The following is a 20,425-nucleotide window of genomic DNA, read 5'->3' on the forward strand; positions in this document are numbered from 1 at the left end:
TTTTTTTTCTCTGCCCATCTCTCCCTCTGAGTATTTCTACTAACAATCTCGCTTATAAAAAATAATAGAAATATATATTTTTATATATTTACCATAAAAGTCAATACTTTACACTTTTTTTAGATTTCACAAAAATTCAGTAAAAAATAATTACTGTACACAGGGGGTGCGACATATCTCAATCTCAATTTTAGATGGTCGGAATATCTCACGTTAGCAAATCAATCTACGAAAAATCTTTTTTCATATCTTGCATCTATATCCATCTACTTGCATCGCTCTCCAACTTTTTGCAGGAAATCTTCAAAATCTTCATCAATCTTCTTTTTATCTACTAAGTGTGCAAGCATCTCACAACAGAAAAACGAATTTTTTTCTGCATCGTAGATAGAGCACCGACAAACCGACATGACACTTAATTTTGACTTATGCCCGAAAATCGTAAACGGCCGATTTAAATGTGCAGTGATACGAACTGCCAATAGAATAGATCAGACACGTACCAATTCACGAGGGGGGCGACACATCTAAATCTCAAGTTTAGATGGTCAACAAATCTCACACTAGCGAATCAATCTTCGAACAATCTTCTTTCATTTGTCGCATCTACTTGCATCGCTCATCAATTTTTTGCAGGAAATCTTCAGAATCGTCATTAATCTTCTGTCTATCTACTCAGCGTGCGCGCAGCTAGCCACAGCAAAACTCAATCTTTTTTGCATCGTAGATAGAGTCGTCCCCCTCGCCAATTCATAACTTTTGCATGCGGGTTCATGGCTTAGCTAAATATTTCCCGCAAACACGGAGCCAGATCCCTAATAAAAAATAACCATAAACGAACGATAACCCAAATCATTGAACTATTCCACAAATGGTTTGGATGATACCCAGAACACGTTGTTAAGCAAATTAACCATACAATTTTTATTAGGGATGTCAGTACCCGCATAAACACGAACCATCACATGACCTTACCGATAATGGTTATAAATTGTTTATAATCCCTGCTAAACTTCAACTGAAATGGTTATGGAACTTTACATGAACGTGTGTGTGATAAAGTTTTAACCTTATGTATTATGGTTTTTTGGAAGCGGACCTTACAAATAATGGGTTGTTAAGAACCATTACCATTCCAAATTCTTGTTTTCTCCATACATTTTCGGAAATAGAACTATATTAGAACGTTTTTACTTATGGTTTGAGAACATTAATGGTTATGGTTATGGTAGTCAGTAACCCTAATAAAAAATAACCATAAACGAACGATAACCCAAATAATTGAACTTTTCAACTAATGGTTTGGAAGATACCCAGAACACGTCGTTAAGCAAAATAACCATAACAATTTTATTAGGGAAGGTCCATTAATGGTTTTGTATTATCGCTCAACTTTACGAGAAATATATCGTGAATTGGTAATCAGTAATTTACAGGCAACCAATTCGCGATATATTCCACATAAAGTTGATCGATGTTACAAAACCATTCATGGACCTTACTGGTTACCATAACCATTACCATTAATGTTCTCAAACCATAAGTTAAAAGGTTTTAGTATAGTTTTCTTTCCGAAAATGTATGGAGAAAACAAGAATTTGGAATGGTAATGGTTCTTAACAACCCATTATTTGTAAGGTCCGCTTCCAAAAAACCATAATACATAAGGTTAAAACTTTATCACACACACGTTCATGTAAAGTTCCATAACCATTTCAGTTGAAGTTTAGCAGGGATTATAAACAATTTATAACCATTATCGGTAAGTTCATGTGATGGTTCGCGTTTATGCGGGTAGTGTGCTTTGGTCATTAATTTTCTTGTTTTAACTATGGTCATTTATGTCGGTTTGTCGGTGGATAGAGTTTTTTACCACCTGGTCCCCTTTTTTTTTCCTCTGTTCGGGACATAAAACCACTGCGACCAGTAATTTGATCTATTGTAGTATATCCCGTGTCCTTAGTTTAGTGCATGTCGTATTACTCCATCACTATTGAGAAATGATGAAGCATTCGATTTTTTTACAGTTGTCATTCTCGCATTTATCGCAAGGATCCGACTCTAATTGAAAGGTCCCGCTATTTATACCCTTCGGAGTGTTGGAACACCCTCCAAAGGCGCGCTCCTTTGTCAATCAAAATTGGATCTCTTAGCAACAAAAACAAGCAATGACACCGATAATGACCATGCATCAGAACCCTAGTCTTAACCACTTCAAACTAGGGAACAATGAATAGTAGATTTGGAATCACATAGGTGAAGACTAACTCATTTTTTCCTTGTTTCAAGATCATCCTCGGTCAAGGCAACCCGGGGACTTGTCACTATCAACAAGGCATAAAAAGTAACAAGGATTAAGATGTGTTCCTTTGATTACTGAAAAATCCTGTTCCCCTAGTCTGAAGTAGACAAGACTAGGAATCGGTGGTAGATCTTACATCCCGTAACGTACCACGAAAAGGTGATCTACCCACGTTACTGTGACTGACCACGAATAAATTGTAAATTTCGAGCCAGTCTATTTTATTCCCGCTGCCATTTGGGGCTGTTCATAAACTACGTAGACAGCTTAGGGGGGGGGGGGTATTGGCAATCATCCACGGCCCATACAAATTTATTTTTTCGTATGGACAATTGTCTACGCAAGGGGAGGGGGGTCAAGAATCCTAAAAAAAACTGTATACGTAGTTAATGAACAGCCCCTTACTACTTCGTAAGTACCAATAATAATTATTAACTCGTAGAAGTTACGGAAATTTCGTAGAAGCTCAGAGAGTATTATTAAAGTTTAGCATGCTTCTTTGAACTTCAGAGTTTGATTTGGGAACAGATGCTTTTTCCTGAAGATTGAAAAAGGTGATAGATGTTCTGAGTCTTGGTCAAATTGAGAGAACTTAAAACAATTATGGAACTTGGATGAAGCTGTAACTTCGAGTTGAGAAAATTTTCAAGAAGCAAAGATAAAGGAACTTTGTAGATGTTCAATGAACATTTGAACTTTTTATCCCCCCTCTAAGGAATTTCTGAGTGGCCACCACCTGCTGAGTACGGTACTGGGTGAGTGATATATATCATTATTAAGGTATCAACCGCCGTGCTCATCAAACGCACTCACGTTCCAATTTTAAAATTAAACTTTATTGAAATATCTATAGACATTCTAGCAATACTTATGGTGGTTGCACTGTAATTTGTCGTTTTTTTTTTGCTTTTTCCTATGACCCCGAGATGAGATTTCGAACTTTAGGAAAGGTATCGAAATGCTACGCTACATCTCAATAATAATAAGGTTAACCTCGATTTTTGTTTTGTTTTTATCAAGTGAGTTCCGGAGACTGGATTGCTGCGATTAAATAAATAGATCATAAGCTAGTGCGAACTGATTTCACCCTTTACAAAAATAAATATCGTTCTGAATGATTAAACCTAGATTTTAGTTTTGTAGAAATAAACATTTGTAAGAGCAAACAAGTATAAATATAGCTTCTAGAATTCCACTGGTTGTTGATTCGTTTGTCCCTCTCTGCTTGCACTCTCGAATATTTCCTATATAAGTATAAAATATAGCGGATGCTCTACAAAAGAAGTAACAATTTGAACCGATTGTTTGAAACAATTCTTTTTTTTTCGCCGAATAATCGTCGACTCTCAAGTTTGACTGCTCCACGCTCCTGCGTCTTGTCTTAAACCTTCTTATTGCACGATTTTTCTTCCGTCTGTACGTTTTGGTGGTTCGTTCGTATCCGAGTTTGAGAGTTAACTGTCGTCTATTGTTCAAGGTTGATTGTGTTCTTTGGTCATGTTCTCGATTATTATTACTAGTATAATAGGTATAGGAGTCCTGTTTATCATTTAGTGGAGATTGAGTACATTTTCGCTACAATTACATTAGACATCGATTAAGTGGTATGTTTGCGGGTGATGAGATGAATGTCAGGGAATGAGTTACGATGTTCGACACTGGTTTCGTTTGATCATGTATGAGCGTTCGATGAGGGAGAGGCCTTAATGTATAACGAAAAATTCCACCTAAAAATTGCGCGTGTTTCAATGCTGCTTGAATGTGTTGCTCTTCTAAACGTCGATTACGGTGTCGCTTATTTGAGTAGATTTTAGCTTCTCCTGCATCTGCGCTAGCATGTCCTGCATTCTTCGGATCTGTAAAAATGGGATCATCATGTTACAATTTCTATTCCATTCAATAATATATCACTAGGTACTCACCTCTTCCTCCTTCTGTTGCAGCAACCGATCGGTCTCGTTAAAGCTACTGGATTCATGACTGGAAGCGATAGATTCCCGTTTCAGTTTGTTGCGCTCCCGCAGAGCGTGCTGCGAAATCTGCGAAATGCACTGGGCACGGAAGTTCTCGTAATGCACATCCCGGGTGGTGTCCTTCAGATCCTGCATATGCGTCGAAATGAGCATCGTCCGCAGTTTGATGAGGTCACTGTGCTGTGGATTCTCCGCTGTAATGGAAGACATTGAGTTTACACTGTTACTGAAAACTATCACCGGCACCGAAGTCTTACCGTCCACAACACCCCAAGGATACTGCCGCCCTCGGATCTTTTTGCCAGCGACTTCAAGCACAATGTTGCTCCCGACCACCGCGAATGGAATGCTTGCCTTCAGTTCACGATCCTGCTGTTTGAAGTCCTCGTCTTCGTCGGAATCACAGTCGGGAAACTGGTATGTCTGAATACCGTTTGATTCGATGTCCTCTAGGACCCGGGTCTTGAGCTTCTGCACTTCGGTCGTCGTTAGCGTATCCGCTTTGCCGATCACTATCACGATGTTGACCTTCTTGTGCATCCGCCGCATCAAGTCGATGTCCATCTGTCGGAGACTGGAAAAACGATTTCAACATCTTCTAGCTCTGATCACTTACCGAGCCGTCCCTGAACTTACCCATGTCCCCACGGTGGCACAAAGTAGAGCAAACAATGAACACGATTATCCTGAATGTTCCGCCGATTGAGGCCGCTCTCGTCGGTGAAGTACTGCCGGAACTGTTCGTCAATGTACTGGGTACAGACGCGCCAACTCTCCTCGCAGTTGATCGAATCCCCAAAGCCGGGTGTATCGACGATGGTCAACCGCAGCTTCACACCCTTCTCCTCGATATCCAACGTTTTCTTGTCGATCTTGGTCGTCTTCTCCGGCCGCTCTTCGATCTGCGGAACCGTCCGGTTCTGGTAGAGATCCGTCAGGAAGAGACTGTTGACCAGAGTCGATTTGCCGAGACCACTTTCACCGCAAACCATCAGCGTGAACTCGAAGCCGCGCTTGACCGATTTCCGGTGCACCTGCTCGGCGAGGGTTGCGAAACCGATGTAGTCCCGTTCCGCTGGAAGGAGTTAAGAAAAAGAGGATGGAGATGGATTTAATTATCTGTAGGTTGGTTTTCAGGATAGACAGTAGAAAGGTACCGTACTGCTCCGAATTTATTTATTTATGTTTATTTTTAATAGCATGTGTGATGATTCTGAATTTTATAATTTACGTGCTATTTCGAGCATGTAAATTGATAATCAACTTTAAAAAGTGTCCGGATTTATTGACCACGGAGTTATAACACATTACAAGGCTATCTTGATGGCGTTTTTCAACATGTTATAACATGATACAAGGGTATTAGTTTCCCAAATCTCTGGAGTCTGAACAAGGCATAAGTGTCTGGACTTCGGTAAATTACGGTATACAGGGTTGCCACTCGAATTTGGGGAATTTTTAAATTTCTCTTATTTACTTGTAATTTTTTTTTTCTAAGAGCACTTAGCCGATTGCTACTGGGGATGAGGGGATCCTTGGACCGAATGTTATAAAGTGATATATTGCACTTGAAAATTCATTTTAAAAATAATGATGGCCACGAAATAATATTGGGATTTTGGTTTGAGAAGTTTTTTGAAAAATTACCAACATGAGAAATTTATTGAGATTTTTAGACTAGACCAGTTTTTCAAATTGTGAACTTTTCGAGATTTCAGCCACTGAAAAATAATAAGTTTCCAAATCTCCGATTTAGAAAAAAGTATGTCTTGGACAAAGTTTTAGGATTCTGACACTTTGAAGAATTTTGTACAGATTTTTTAAGAAAATGTCAAATGATCTATAAGAAGAATTGAAGAGGAAAAAAAAAGGAATTTTGAGACGAATTGGGAATTGAGAGGAATATTTTGGGGAAAATTTGATGGAATTTCAGGGAGCATTCTATAAGGGAATTCGGCGGGGAATTCAAAGATAATTCTCCGTAACTTTTTCAAAGAGATGGATCAGCTTTTGTAAACAATGCATTTGTTCGTCGATTGGGCGTAACTGGTAGCTCGCACACGCTTACTAACACCACTAGCTAGTAGGGGAAAATTTCCCCTATCTGATGGTAGTGTTAGCATGCGTGGGCGAGCTACCAGTTACGCCAAATCGACGATCAAAAGCATTGTTTACAAAAGCTGATACGTCCCTTTGAAAAAGTTATCGAGAATTATCCTTTTGACAAACTTAATGATGGTATCGTTACTACAACCCTGACATTTTTCTGATGATCAAGTTAGATGATCATAATTCTATACGTAACACTTTAACAATGTTGTTTTGATACCTTCTAATTCTTTTCCAGAAACGAACCAGCATGCGTCTGAAAATTTCTTATATGTCAATCAATTAATCTAAGGTAATTCTATGGAGAGCTCCATGGCAATATCGATAATATAATTCCAAGGAAATCTAATTCTGACAATAGCTACAAAAGTTCATTGCTGTGTTTCAAGCTTGAACTAGAACTAGAGCTAGCTAGCTAGCTTCCTAGAAGGGTTCATTATAAATTTGAGGGGTTTACAAGGAAGTTACTGGAGCAATCCAATGAGAATAATACAATAAAATTTTAAAACATATGTATTTCCAAAGAATTCTGAGCAGGTTTCCAGCAAGAGTAGGAATTGAGTTCCAACAGAGTTTCACAAGAATTCCGAAGAGAATTCCAAGAGATTCTTACAATGGTATTTTGAGAAGAATTTAAAGGGAATTCTGATGTAATTTTGGGACAAAACTTTGGGAAAAAATGGGGTGAAATACAACGACAAGGATAATTACTAGGGGAAAAGTTGGCTTCGGCAATACCTTAACCTATTATCGTCAGGGGGGTCCTAGTCCTAGAGCACACAAATTTGGCCAATAGTTGCTCTGAAACACAATGTATCCACATGCCAAAATTGAGCGCTCAAGGACGTTGTTGATAATAGGTTAAGGTATTGCCAAAGAGAACTTTTCTCCTATATAATTCTGATAAGAATTTCAAGAAAAATCTGAACTTAACTTTAAGAAATTCTGAGGAGAAATTCTCCATAGAGTTTGTGGCATGAATAGCTTTCAAACTCCCGGCCATCGGCCATCGAAAAACTTTTGAGATCTTATAGTACGTTCAGACTACAGAGTTATAACAACAATTAATACGAAACTAACGATTTCAAATTGGCTCACTACTTGACTAGCCTATTGGTCCCAAGCAAATCGACTAACGTACCTCATTCTAGTATAAATTCCAGTACTACACTATTTTTGTTTTGATTCGCTATGAAAGTTTGACAGATAAAATTAGGGGTTATTGGATTTTCCTAAGTTTTGAGGGGTGAATCGATTAGCTTGGGACCGAAGATAGTACCAGAGCTGAGCTAAAAAGTTGAGCTCGTTTCTTCGGGACCTTCTGGTCTTAGAGTTACCTCTATGGTTATAACATGTTATAGCGCTATCTTGATGGCGGTTTCTGTGTTGCAATTATTTGACAACCGTTATAACATGTTATAACTCTCCAGTCTGGCCTGCGTTTTAAAGCAAACATAAAACAAGTTTAAGCGAACCCCACACGGTAAGAAATATTGTCAATACTTACAAGTATTGATAATAATATATTATAATATTGATGGTGTGAATACAGAAATATTGTCAATACCGATGCATTGACGTCAATATATAATGTATTGACAATACGATTATTATCAATACAAACAGTCGAGTAGGGTCCACTTTAGATTTGTTGTAGGACTCTCCCTGGAATCATTTAGAAAAAAAAATGTCAAGATCTTGGACTTATCAAATTTATGAAGCTCTGAGACATTGCTAATATGTTTAAAGGGTGTCCACGATGAAATTGCCACACTATGAAATTGCTCTAACTTTTTAACCGTTGGGTAGAATTTAATGAAAATTTGGGTGGATTTAGTTCATAGTGCATTATTTACATCCTGCAAGTTTTAAAGTCCTGTGATCAAAACTCGCGGAAATGGAGTCGAAAGAACAGCTCGTGTGTGATAAAATCTTGCGCATTCATCACGAGAACAAGGATCTCTCGCATCGCTAAAACGTTGGGAATCGCGAATTCCACGGTGTCGCGAGTGGTTAAGCGGTTCGAGGAACGGTTGACCACCGATCGGAAGCCCAGAAGTGAAGGAAAAAGTATTCCGTACAACACCAAAAATCACAACCGCGTAGTTGGGGCCTTCAACCGAAATCCGAACGCCTCCGTTAGGGATGTGGCTAAGAAGCTGCACCTAAGCTGAAGTTTTGTCCAGAAGGCCAAAACTAAGGCTGGGCTTCGAACGTTCAAGGTACAAAAGGCCCCTAATCGCGACGAGAAGCAGAACAAGTCCGCCAAAACCCGTGCCAGGAAGTTGTACCTCAACATGCTGACGAAAGTTGAATGCTGCATCATGGACGACGAAACATATGTGAAGGCCGACTTCAAACAGATCCCCGGCAACCTGTTTTTCACGGCCAAGGATAAGTTCAGCGTTCCGGAGCATGTCCGCACTCAGAAGATGTCCAAATTTGCGAAGAAATTCCTGGTTTGGCAAGCCATCTGCACGTGCGGGAAGCGGAGTGCACCTTTCGTGACCCAGGACACGATGAACGGACAGGTGTACATAAAAGAGTGCCTCCAGAAGCGGCTGCTTCCTCTCCTGAAGGCCCACAACGTCCCAACAATCTTCTGGCCGGATTTGGCCTCATGCCACTACTCCAAGGACGTGCTGAAGTGGTATGCGGACAATAAGGTCAATTTCGTGCCGAAAATGTTCAACCCTCCCAACACTCCGGAGCTCCGCCCTATCGAGAAGTACTGGGCGATTATGAAGCAGCACCTTCTTAAACGACCTAAGGTAGTGAAGACAGTCGAGGAACTGAAGAAAGTATGGGTTTACATGCAAAAAACGGTTGATTCACAGGTTGTGCAGAATCTTATGGCCGGGGTTAAGGCCAAGGTGTGGGCATTTGCGTATGGACTGTAAATAAAATACGAGTAAAATGGTAAAATGAAGTTTAATAGTTATTTCTCAATCCCTGAAAATTTGATGGCAATCGGATGAAAACTCGAATTTTGCGAATCAATTTTGTGTGTGGCAATTTCATCGTGGACACCCTTTAGATCTCATTTTTAATATTTCGTATGTCGTACCAGAATCATACTCAGGATTTGTGTTTAGGTGGCGAACTATCTTGAATTTAAATTTCAAATAAGTGACTTATGAATGATTTTCGTCTAACATGAGGTAGTAGACTGATGCAAAATTTGAAATTTTTGCTCCATAGTGCTCAAACGGTTCCAAATTGGGCCCTGATTAGCCTCCCAAAATTTGAACTCATTTAGTGAGAAACTGACTTGGCACAAACCATTTGAAGTTCATATGGGAATTACTATAGAGAAACCATAATTTCGGTTCACATCGATCTCAAAATTCACCAGTTCATTCTACTCTAGAAAATGATAGCTAAGCTTGTTGAAAATTTTCTCAGCTACAACTTTGTTCAAAATCACTTTTCGATCAAATTTAAGGAACAAAAGTTATAAATGATTCAAGTCACTAATGTCTTATGATTATGCTCAATCAACTGTTCAGCAGGCAACATTGGTGTTTATGGCGCGTAGAATAGAGGACAAAAATCATGGCTACTATGTCACACTGCAGAATACAGTGTTGCCCACAAAACAGTTGCTTGATCATGCCATAAGATTATCAATCTCTTAAACAATTAATAACTATTTAATTTGATGTTTGACTGAAAAACAATATTCGGCAAAGTTGTAGCTGATAAAAATTCCCATAAGAATAGCAATAGAATTTGTTAACAGAACAATATGTAAAAGGCTAGAAGACAATGAACAAAAAGTTTTGTTTTCCCATAGTAATTTCCATATAAACTTCAAATGTTTTGTGCCAAGTCAGTTTCTTATCAAATGACTAAATGAGTTTAAACTTTTGGAGGCTAATCAGGACCCGATTTGAAACTGTTTGAACACTGTGGAGCGAAAATTTCAAATTTTGCATCAGTCTAATGAGGTAGCTCTTATACGCCTTTAACCATTTCCTTTTCCCAAGCGTTGAAAGATGAGTGTACAGATATATGGTGGCATTTATGCTCGTTTGTTTACACTCATCAGTATCAAACTGCGTGCTCTGATGGCAACGATCGATTAGCAGAGTGTAAATCCAGAGTGATTTGAGATTTGGACGAAATTGCCTTTGTAAAAAAAAAAATACGTCAATCGCCGATTTCTAGCGAAAATAATCTCAATCTCGCAAACAAACTACCAAATGAAAGAGGAATCATTCCTCACCTGATTGTGTTATTAGTTTTCGAGATTGAGCCTTTATTCGCTATTGACGTATTTTTACAAAGGCAATTACGTCAAAATTTCTAATCACTCCAGAAATAAACAAGCATAAAAGATATTTTCCGATCTAAATGTTGGTATGAACAATTTGGAATATTGTTTTCAAATCAATCGAATAACTACCAAGTGGTAAGTCACTCAGCACAGTGTACCGAAAGTAGATTCAGCATAGCTTGGGTCGAGGCTTGGGCACATCCATCGGCACACCTTCGGCACAATCTCATAGACATTGGTTTGTTCATTGAATAAAATGGGAGCACTGCTGGACAACTGTCATTGAAGTTGTTCTCAACATTACGTGCGGTTTGACTATATATTTCAGGAACATCCTCTTATTGATTATACCAGAGGAAATCAGACCAGCAGGTCGCTTTTCGGTTCACTTATAGATTTAAATCCGAAATGTAGGTTCTAGCGAGGGCTGGGGGGTGTGAGGCAGTAAATCAGACCTCAATAGTACCCGTAAACCACAAAGAAAACTACAGAAGATGTTCCCCACCGCCCAACAAACAATTTGAGCTGATTAAAAGCTGAATAAGCTATTTTTTAGCTGAAGAAGCATAATTTTGCCTGAATAAGCTCTTATTCAACTGTCAATGTTTGTTGGGCGGTTCCGACTGTTTCCGGCCGCTGATAGACCGCTGCGTTTCATATCACAAAAGACTGGGTATTTGGTCTGCCTTTGAGGGAATTACAACACGCAAGACAAAACCCTAATACACATGACTTTTATTATCCTATGAATACCGAGATGAACACAAGTATCATCCTCCATGATCAGAGAGTTTTTTTTTTCAAACATCCGACGCCGGTTGCCCTTTCTTGTATTTTTCGATCTTTTTTCAACATCGCATTATCATTTGCATTGCATTTTAACAATCAATTACGAAACTAACGATTTGAAATTGGCTCACTACTTGACTAGCCTTTTGGTCCCAAGCAAACGATTAACGTACCCCATTCTAGTTCTACTACGCAATGTTTGTTTTGATTCGCTATGAATAGTTTGACAGATAAAATGGTTTTTCCTATGTTTCGAGGGGTGAATCGATTAGCTTGGGACCGAAGAGAGTACCAGAGCTGAGCGAGCACGTTATTTCGGGACCTTCTAGTCTTACAGTTACCTCTATGGTATTAGCAACAATCAATACGAAACTAACGATTTTAAATTGGCTCACCACTTTAGTAGCCTATTGGTCCCAAGCAAACGATTAACGTACCCCTATTCTAGTTGAAATTCTATTACTACACTATGTTTGTTTTGATTCGCTATGAAAGTTTGACAGATAACATCAGGGTGTGTGGATTCATGCAGAACATGCAGGGGTGAGTGAAATAGCTTGGGACTGCTTGGGACCGTTGTTCTGGTACTGAGTGAGCCAAAAATAATAATGATTTTCTTCGGGACCCAGTGGTCTTAGAGTTACCTCTATGGTATTAGCATAGAGGTAACTCTAAGATTAGAAGGTACCGAAGAAACGTGCTCAACTTTTTGGTCTAGCTCTTGTACCGATTGCTGGAAACCAACGATTTTAAATTGGCTCACTACTTGACTAGCCTATTGGTCCCAAGCAAATCGATCAACATACCCCCATTCCGAGCCCCATTCTAATCGAAATTCTAGTACTACACTATGTTTGTTTAGATTCGCTATGAAAATTTTACAGATAAAATGAGGGTTCGTGGATTTTCCTATGTTTCAAGGGGTGCATCGATTAGCTTGGGACCAAAGATAGTACCAGAGCTGAGCCAAAAAGTTGAGCTCGTTTCTTCGGGACCTTCTGGTCTTAGAATTACCTCTATGGTAGTAGCATAAAGGTAACTCTAAGACCACTGGGTCCCGAAGAAAATCATTATTATTTTTGGCTCACTCAGTACCAGAACAACGGTCCCAAGCAGTCCCAAGCTATTTCACTCACCCCTGCATGTTCTGCATGAATCCACACACCCCTGATGTTATCTGTAAAACTTTCATAGCGAATCAAAACAAACATAGTGTAGTAATAGAATTTCAACTAGAATAGGGTACGTTAATCGTTTGCTTGGGACCAATAGGCTACTAAAGTGGTGAGCCAATTTAAAATCGTTAGTTTCGTATTGATTGTTGGTACGGCCCCCGCTTTACTAACGTTAGTTTTAAGTAATTTTGTAATCTAATCAATGAATATTGGCTCCGCAAAGCTATAGCAAATGAGCCTGGAAAAATAAACGCATTATAAAAAAAAAAAATCATACAGGGTCGGAAGCATGAACCGCAGATTGCATAATTTTGCGCAACGCTCTGTGAAATATCCGCTCCAATATGATATATTTGGTTTCACCATAGAGGTAACTCTAAGACCAGAAGGTCCCGAAGAAACGAGCTCAACTTTTTGGCTCAGCTCTGGTACTCTCTTCGGTCCCAACCTGATCGATTCACCCCTCGAAACATAGGAAAAACCAATAACCCCTCATTTTATCTGTCAAACTTTCATAGCGAATCAAAACAAACATTGTGTAGTACTAGAATTTTGACTAGAATAGGGCACGTTAATCGATTTGCTTGGGACCAATAGGCTAGTCAAGTAGTGAGCCAATTTAAAATCGTCAGTTTCGTATTGATTGTTGGTTTCACTCGGTGTTGTCAAAAATTGATTATTCAAATGCTTCGTTTGAATACCGATACCACCGACAAACCGACATGAATGACCATAGCAAAAAAAATAAAATTTCTGACCAAAGCACACTAATGACATTTGGTTCCGAGTTCACGGGAAATATTTAGCTAAGCCATGAACCCACATGCAAAAGTTATGAATTGGTTTGTGTTTGATCTATTCTGACTAATTATTTTTATCTAGATAAAAAATCCTATGGTTTTGACAGTTCGGATCACTGCATATTTAATTCAGCCGTTTACGATTTTCGGGCATAAGTCAGAATTAAGTGTCATGTCAGTTTGTCGGTGCCGATACTACCGAAACGATCAAAAAAGTATTTGCTCAAATTAAAATTCAATCGAAGCACAGAGAACAGACGTCCAAGTTCGGTCAGAAACTTGTGTAAAGTTAAGTGGAAACGTCGCCGTTTTCTCTATAAATTTACCATGATTTCCTCTATAAATTTACCACTTTCGACCAATTTGGCGCAAGTATCGATAAATTATCTCTTGAAAATTGCCACTTGGAGCTACCAGCACTTAGTGTCTAGTGTAAGTTTTGCAACGCCAGCGCAATCACAAGTTTCTGGTGGAAGTTGTACCACCGACAAACCGATATACCACTGATGGACCATATCCTTTGTCCGCAATTCGATTTGTCAAAAATGAGTGATTCGGTCTGGCAAACGGGCGATCAGATCTGTCAAACGAGGTGAGACACAAACCAAGTCAATATAAATTTTACGTGTGTTCGTATCCTTGCTCACAATATGACGCGATCGGATGAGTAGATAGCAGTAGTGTTTAATGTATTTTAAATATGGCGTCTTGGGCAAGAATTTGAATGTAGCTTCTATGAGCTGGCACGTCGGTTCGTCGGTGGTCAAATCTCTTGTTTTCGATGTTTGAGCACATCTCCATGATAACTGCTAAAGCATTCGCCACATTAGGTTTCTTGAAACGAAACACAAACGCATTCCAGGACATCTACGCGCTGAAATCACTATACTGTGCTCTCGTCCGCAGTCTTCTAGAGTATGCTGTTGTTGTGTGGGCACCCTTCTACGCTATTCAAGCTAACAGAATCGAAGCCATTCAGCGAAACTTCGTAAGATACGCTTTACGTGTTCTGCCCTGGGACGATTCGGTAAATTTGCCGCCTTACGAAGAACGGTGCAGGCTGATTGACCTGGACACGTTGGCAGCAAGGAGGAAACTACTTCAGCGACTCTTCGTGTTTGGATTGCTTAACGGTGACGTGGATTGCAACTCTCTTGTGAGCCAAATCTACATCAATGCTCCTCAAAGAGTTCTACGTAGTTACACGCTTCTATGGCAACCTACCCATCGGACCAACTATGGATTCAACGAACCGTGGACTTTGTGCTGTCGTGTGTTTAATGAAACGTTTGATGTATATGATTTTAACATTAGTAAGTCTACTTACAGACATAGAATTCGACACCTAGCCTAGAAAATATCTGTACAACATTATGTTGGAGATTTAATTAAATAAATGAATAAATTGAATTGAGGGATTTTCAACATTTCAAAGTTTGCTACACAAGAAATTAACGTGTATAACACATATAACCAAGATGAAATACACTTAAAATAAATGTGATGGTGCATTTGAAATATCATGTGTTTAATCGAAGTGAGACGTGTGGTTTTTTTTTCTAGTGTAGGAGCTCCTGCTTGTACAGTAACTTACTATCTTATTTTGTTATGATGTGTGTTACACATAAAACGTTGCATTATAAAAACTATCGTTGAGCGTCTTGGAAAATCCGCAAAATTCGTAGAACTTCTAGGAAATTCGTAAAAGTTCTGGGTAGTTGGTAGATCTTATGGGAAATACGTTAAACTTCTGAGAAAATGTAAAAACTGCTAGCAAATTCCTAGAAATTCTAGGTAGTCCTATTCTAGGAAGTAGCACTTCTGGGAAAATCGTATAGTTTATAAGAAATTCGTATAGCTTTTGGGAAATTCAAAGAACTGCTGGATAATTCATAGAACTCATGGAAAATGCGTAGAACTTCTGAAGGGTTGGGAGATCTTTAAAGAAGACCTTATATTTTCGGGAAATTTCGTAGAACTTTTAGGAAAAAATTAGAACTGCTGGAAAGTTCGTAGAGCTGTTGGGGAAATTGTTTAACTTCTGGGAAGTTTGTAGAACTTCTGGAAATTTCTTAGAACTTTTGAAAAAAAAGAACGGCTGGGAAATGAGTGGAATATCTTGAAATCCTAGAGCTTCTTAGAAACTACTGCGAAATCTTTACAACTTCTGGGAAATTCGCTGATCTTATGGGAAATTCGCTGATCTTATGGGAAATTCGCAGAAATTCTGGGGAGTTCGTAAATCTTCTTCATAGTAGGTAAAACTTATTGAAAGTTCGTAGAACTTATTGCTAATTGGTTGAACTTATGCAAAAAATGCTGAACTGCTAGGGAATTCGTAAAAAATCTAGGAAGTTTACCCTGCAAATTCGTAGAACTTCTGGGAAAATTTTAGACCTGCTGAGAAAATTATAGAAACTCTTGGAAGTTCATAGAACTTCCAGGAAATTCATATTGTTTCTGAGAAAATTGAATAATTTCTGGGACATTGGTAGATCTTTTTAGAGTTTAGGAAAACTGGAGAACATATGGAAAGTTCATACGAATTCCTTTAAGGTTTAGTGCTTCTGGTAATATCGTAGGAAATTCATAGAACTTAAAACATAGGGGAAATTACGGCTTCGGCATGACAGACTATTTTCGGCAACCCAAATTGAAACACTATTTTCACTGGATTTTCTTACGAAAACACTTCGCTGAATGCATGCAAACGATTCTTTATGCTTTCAGCTTCAATTTGACTATATTTTTTCCAGTGAGAAAAAGCAATCTAGCAGGGTTTTCTTGAAATGAAACACACGCACTACAAATTGTAGCTGATTTCGAGTTGCCGATAATAGAACAGCAGATTTACATGCAGTTCAAATGGAACGGTTGCCGAAGAAAAACTGGTTGCCGACAATACTCGCTCTCACTAGAGAAGATTGGAGCTTTGTAAAAGCGTTTCAAAACAGTTTTTGACAATTCTTTTGACTGAAATTGTTAGAGCAGCTGGCAGCAAAAGATTGTAAACAAACCAATACTGCATATGTGTGCGTTCCATAGAGAAAAAAGCTATAGAAAGAAGGTCGCTACTTAGATTGCCGAGAATACGTAAATTCCCCTATATAAAACTTAAAAAAATGCATAAAATGCGTTTTTGAGAAAGACGATCTTTTAGTTTTAATTTTAAATAAAAAAATAGTAACAATTTTTTTAGAGTGCATTTTCTTAACGAGTTCCAGATGTTTCCTACAACATTGCCCAAGGTACCAAACTGATTGGACAAACAATTTAAAAGCAACAATTTTCTGAAGATAAGCTTAACATTTGTCTATAGGTCCTTTTAAAAATTAAGGCTCGTTTTAAAATGGTAATCTGAAGATGCAAAACGGCATTATTGGTCATGAGGAACATTTCTGAAAATTTTCAGCCAAAAACAATCCGAAATTTTAAAGGATTTGCGAATTTGTCTATAGAATCGCTCTCTAGGAAAATGAGCACAACAGTACCATTCCATGTCGAGGGAGTTGTTATAACTTCATGGATCAAATCCCAAATCAGCTGCAATAGAAAAAAAAAGAGACACATATCTGGAAGCTCCATCTGTTGGTTATTATTTGATTAATTTGATGAAATGAAAAAATAAATAAAATGTATGTGCCTAAACAAGAAATAAATTTCATGTGTTTTTCACATAAACATTAATTAGATTGATATATGACATGTATTGTAGTGAAAAGTAAAGCTTATGCATATGGGTTTCAAATCCATTTTATTGAATTCTTATAATTTGACCGATTTTTACTTATCATATGATGTTCATAAAAAAATTTATCAACTTATCAGCATTGCAAATGTATCAGATATTCATAAAGCATTTACCTGACAAATTTTCAATCATATCATTTTCATTGGATTATCTTATAGCACAAATTTATTAGACTTCCACCTAACAGGAATATGTCATATTGGATAGGTGTACAATGGGCACTGCTGGTTAGCGGGCTAAAACTTATCAAAAATCTAACATCCCTTGTCAATCTGTCCAGTATCGACCGATTACGGCATTCGCAACTGTCCAGCTATCACACGATCTTCCAAATTATCGAAGGTTCAATGGACGTTCCGAATGCAAATCCACATCATTAAAGCATCTATAATTAATATGCCAAAGTGTAGTGTTCCAATCGTGTGTCACCAGCGAGGCATCAGGCGTCAATCAACCATACGATTCCGATATGGCTTTGTCACATTTACGTCAATTCTGGCTGGGGACAAAAATATCAAATAATTTTTTTCCTTCTTCCGCCACCGTAATTTGAGCCGACAATCCAAGCATCAGCCTATACCCATATTGTAGTGGATCACTCGGGTCGGTGGGTGCCCCCTTCATCAGGTGGTGGTGAATTGATACGCCTTGCCTTGTTGGAATGCAAATATCACACCGAATGACTGACTGACTGTCTGTATATAATACACCTTATACGAGTCGGCTGCTGATAGATATGATATTCATCAATGGTGAAACGGAACGGGGTTTGTTTTTCCTAGCTTGTTGGATATAGCATTTCCTCAGCTATATATTCCGTTTTCTTTATACCATTCTTTTCGGAGTCCGAAGTTCCGAGCATTGAATTGTGATTGATTGATGAATAATTTACGCTTCCGACTTATATAACTGTTCTTCTGATATCTGGGTTGAGAGTACGAATTGTGCAGCGGAAGGCACTGCTGTACACTTGTTACCCAATTTGTAATAGGTTGAAATGTCCGAATTGAATTGATTTCCTCAAAGTTCATTATACTTACCAGCCATGTTTTGTTTTGCTGCACCGTGGACTCGCTGTTTTCACTGGTGCTTTCCTTCGTGTGTGTGCGCGAGAGCCTATCCCAATCCTGGCAGTCTGCTATTCCAACCCCTATAATTCGATTTGCAGGATAGACAGAACGTCGCCCCTGTTTTTCGCGTTTATCCTTCGTCACGTACTACGTACTACGTGTTAGCTACGATCTGCGGTCGCTGATCCACATTATCAGGACATTTTCCACCACTAGTTGCCACCGACTGGCAAGCGCACCTTTTTCCAGTTTTCACAAACAATTTTCAACACCTATGATCACAAAGCCTGATTCCATAAAAATGAGAGAAAATACACTTTTATCACATCCGAGAACAACACTCGACTCGACACTGTTTGGTTGCTCTCTCCCAACGCGCGGACACTGACTGTGTGTTGGCACAGAGTCTGGATAAAATTCGTCCTCTATTTTGATATCATTCCGAGTAGTGTCCACCACGCGACTGCGCGCACCCGAATGCTTTGGCACTATTATCACCCACCGCGAACAACCCTCCCAAGATCGCACCCCCTGTTATCCGCATCCGTATATGTACATAAATACATACATACATCGCTGTTGTGTGGTACGCATTTCGGGATATCCGCGGTATTACGCGGAGTGTTGTTTGTTGCACGCACTAGCCCGAATTGATACGGACGGGCAACGTAAGAGTAAGAGCTGTTGTTGTAGCAGAGAGGGATCTATAAATGCACGTTCGTTCGGTATCATTTGTTTTGGGTCGCTGTTGCCAACGATTTGGGTAGGGGACAGGGTTGCTTACGCTCACCTCGCTATTGGAATTTTTTTTCCGGGATTATGAAATCATTATAACATCCAATGCTATGTTGTACTTGTAAGATGCAGGAAGACGTTTCACTGTACACATACTTCACAACCTCTTATTGTAACTCACAAGTACAAAATTTCATAATAACATCAAATGCTGCGGTTTTCAAACTTTTCTTGATTGCAACCCACTTTGGGAGATTCCATAAGCTCGTGACCCACCAATATTGAATACACATAGGGGAAATGGATGAAATGTCGGCCTAAGTGCCCCTAATTTGAACCCGTACATAAATTCAGCAATCGACTAAATTTTCAATAGCGACCATTAGTACCGTCCCAATGACGTGTTTATCTAGATAAAATTGATGAATAGCAAATTTTTAGCGATGGCCCCAATCTTAGATCCATAGGCCAATATTAAAGCCATTTCCCTATGTTGTCAGGACAAAAGGACCGTAAAATCTCTAAAATGGTTTAAATATGCTTCAAAACGCCTATAGCCTACATGATAGCATAAAACCAGAAATGGGCATTCAAACGTCCGAATAGCTAATAACGACGAAACTTTCAAAAATTACAGTTCTAAACTCTGAAAAAAAAAATACGATAAAACCAAGGGCAGGGTTGCTTCCACTCACTTATTATATAAAAAAAATGATTTTCGTAATTTTGAAATCATTCGATGTTATAATGATATTTTGTATTTGCTAAATACAAGAAGATGTTGAAAGGCAAGTGCTTGACACATAAAACTTATCAAATTCGCTTTCAGATAGTCACAATCAGCGTTTTTACGACTCGCGAGCGCTTACTCTGAGTGAATGCTCACGAATTATAAAATCGCTTATTATGACGCTCTCAAAGCGATATTTACAGGTTCTATGTATCAAACACTTGCCTTTCAACCTCTTCTTTTATGTAGTACAAAATACCATTATAACCATCTAATGATTTCAAAATTCCGAAAAACATTTTTTATAGAGTTGGTTGGAAATGCTATCAAACATGAAGCTTTACTGTGATAATTTATTAGCTAGAGAATGATCTTAGAAGCAGATAGGTGGCTAGTTCCGTTAGAGTACGGCAGTATGAAAATTGAATAGGAGTTTGAAAATGAGCGAAGGGCCATTAAGGCGACAGTACAAAGTCAAACGCACACCTTTTGCCTAACTTTGCTCATTACTGTCTGCCGCTGTGGAATAGTTCTAGCTACGTTTCATCACTACCTAAAGCCCCACGTTGAAAATCGCAAACTTGGCGTATGAAGTAACATAAAAAAAAACACTTTGAACATTTTTTATAGCAAGTGAGTGCAAGCAACCCTGTCAAGGGGTAATCAAATCTGTACACTGTGCCAAAACAAAGTATGACACACTGATCGGCAC

At 38.7% G+C, this 20,425-nt stretch overlaps 1 protein-coding gene across 2 annotated transcripts in view; it reads right to left on the reverse strand.

Moving 5' to 3' along the window:
• Positions 1 to 3,116: 3,116 nt before the first annotated feature.
• The window catches only part of Sep4 (septin 4), a 58,358-nt gene continuing 41,049 nt past the window's right edge, over positions 3,117 to 20,425 (reverse strand). The window contains exons 2-6 of one of the 2 annotated variants that reach the window (XM_065229343.1): positions 18,219 to 18,520; positions 4,912 to 5,350; positions 4,533 to 4,849; positions 4,225 to 4,469; positions 3,117 to 4,158 (exon numbers count right to left, since the gene is read on the reverse strand). In XM_065229343.1, the coding sequence (XP_065085415.1) occupies positions 4,075 to 4,158; positions 4,225 to 4,469; positions 4,533 to 4,849; positions 4,912 to 5,350; positions 18,219 to 18,225 (1,092 nt within the window). In that variant the 5' untranslated portion in view covers positions 18,226 to 18,520 and the 3' untranslated portion in view covers positions 3,117 to 4,074. Of the gene's footprint in view, positions 4,159 to 4,224; positions 4,470 to 4,532; positions 4,850 to 4,911; positions 5,351 to 18,218; positions 18,536 to 20,425 lie in introns of both variants that reach the window. The other variant, XM_065229342.1, reaches the window with a different exon arrangement.

The sequence above is a fragment of the Ochlerotatus camptorhynchus genome, unplaced genomic scaffold, assembly GCF_037179485.1.
Source record: "Ochlerotatus camptorhynchus isolate MF236.1 unplaced genomic scaffold, CSIRO-AGI_Acam_v1.1 ptg000313l, whole genome shotgun sequence".
Lineage (NCBI taxonomy): Eukaryota > Metazoa > Arthropoda > Insecta > Diptera > Culicidae > Ochlerotatus > Ochlerotatus camptorhynchus.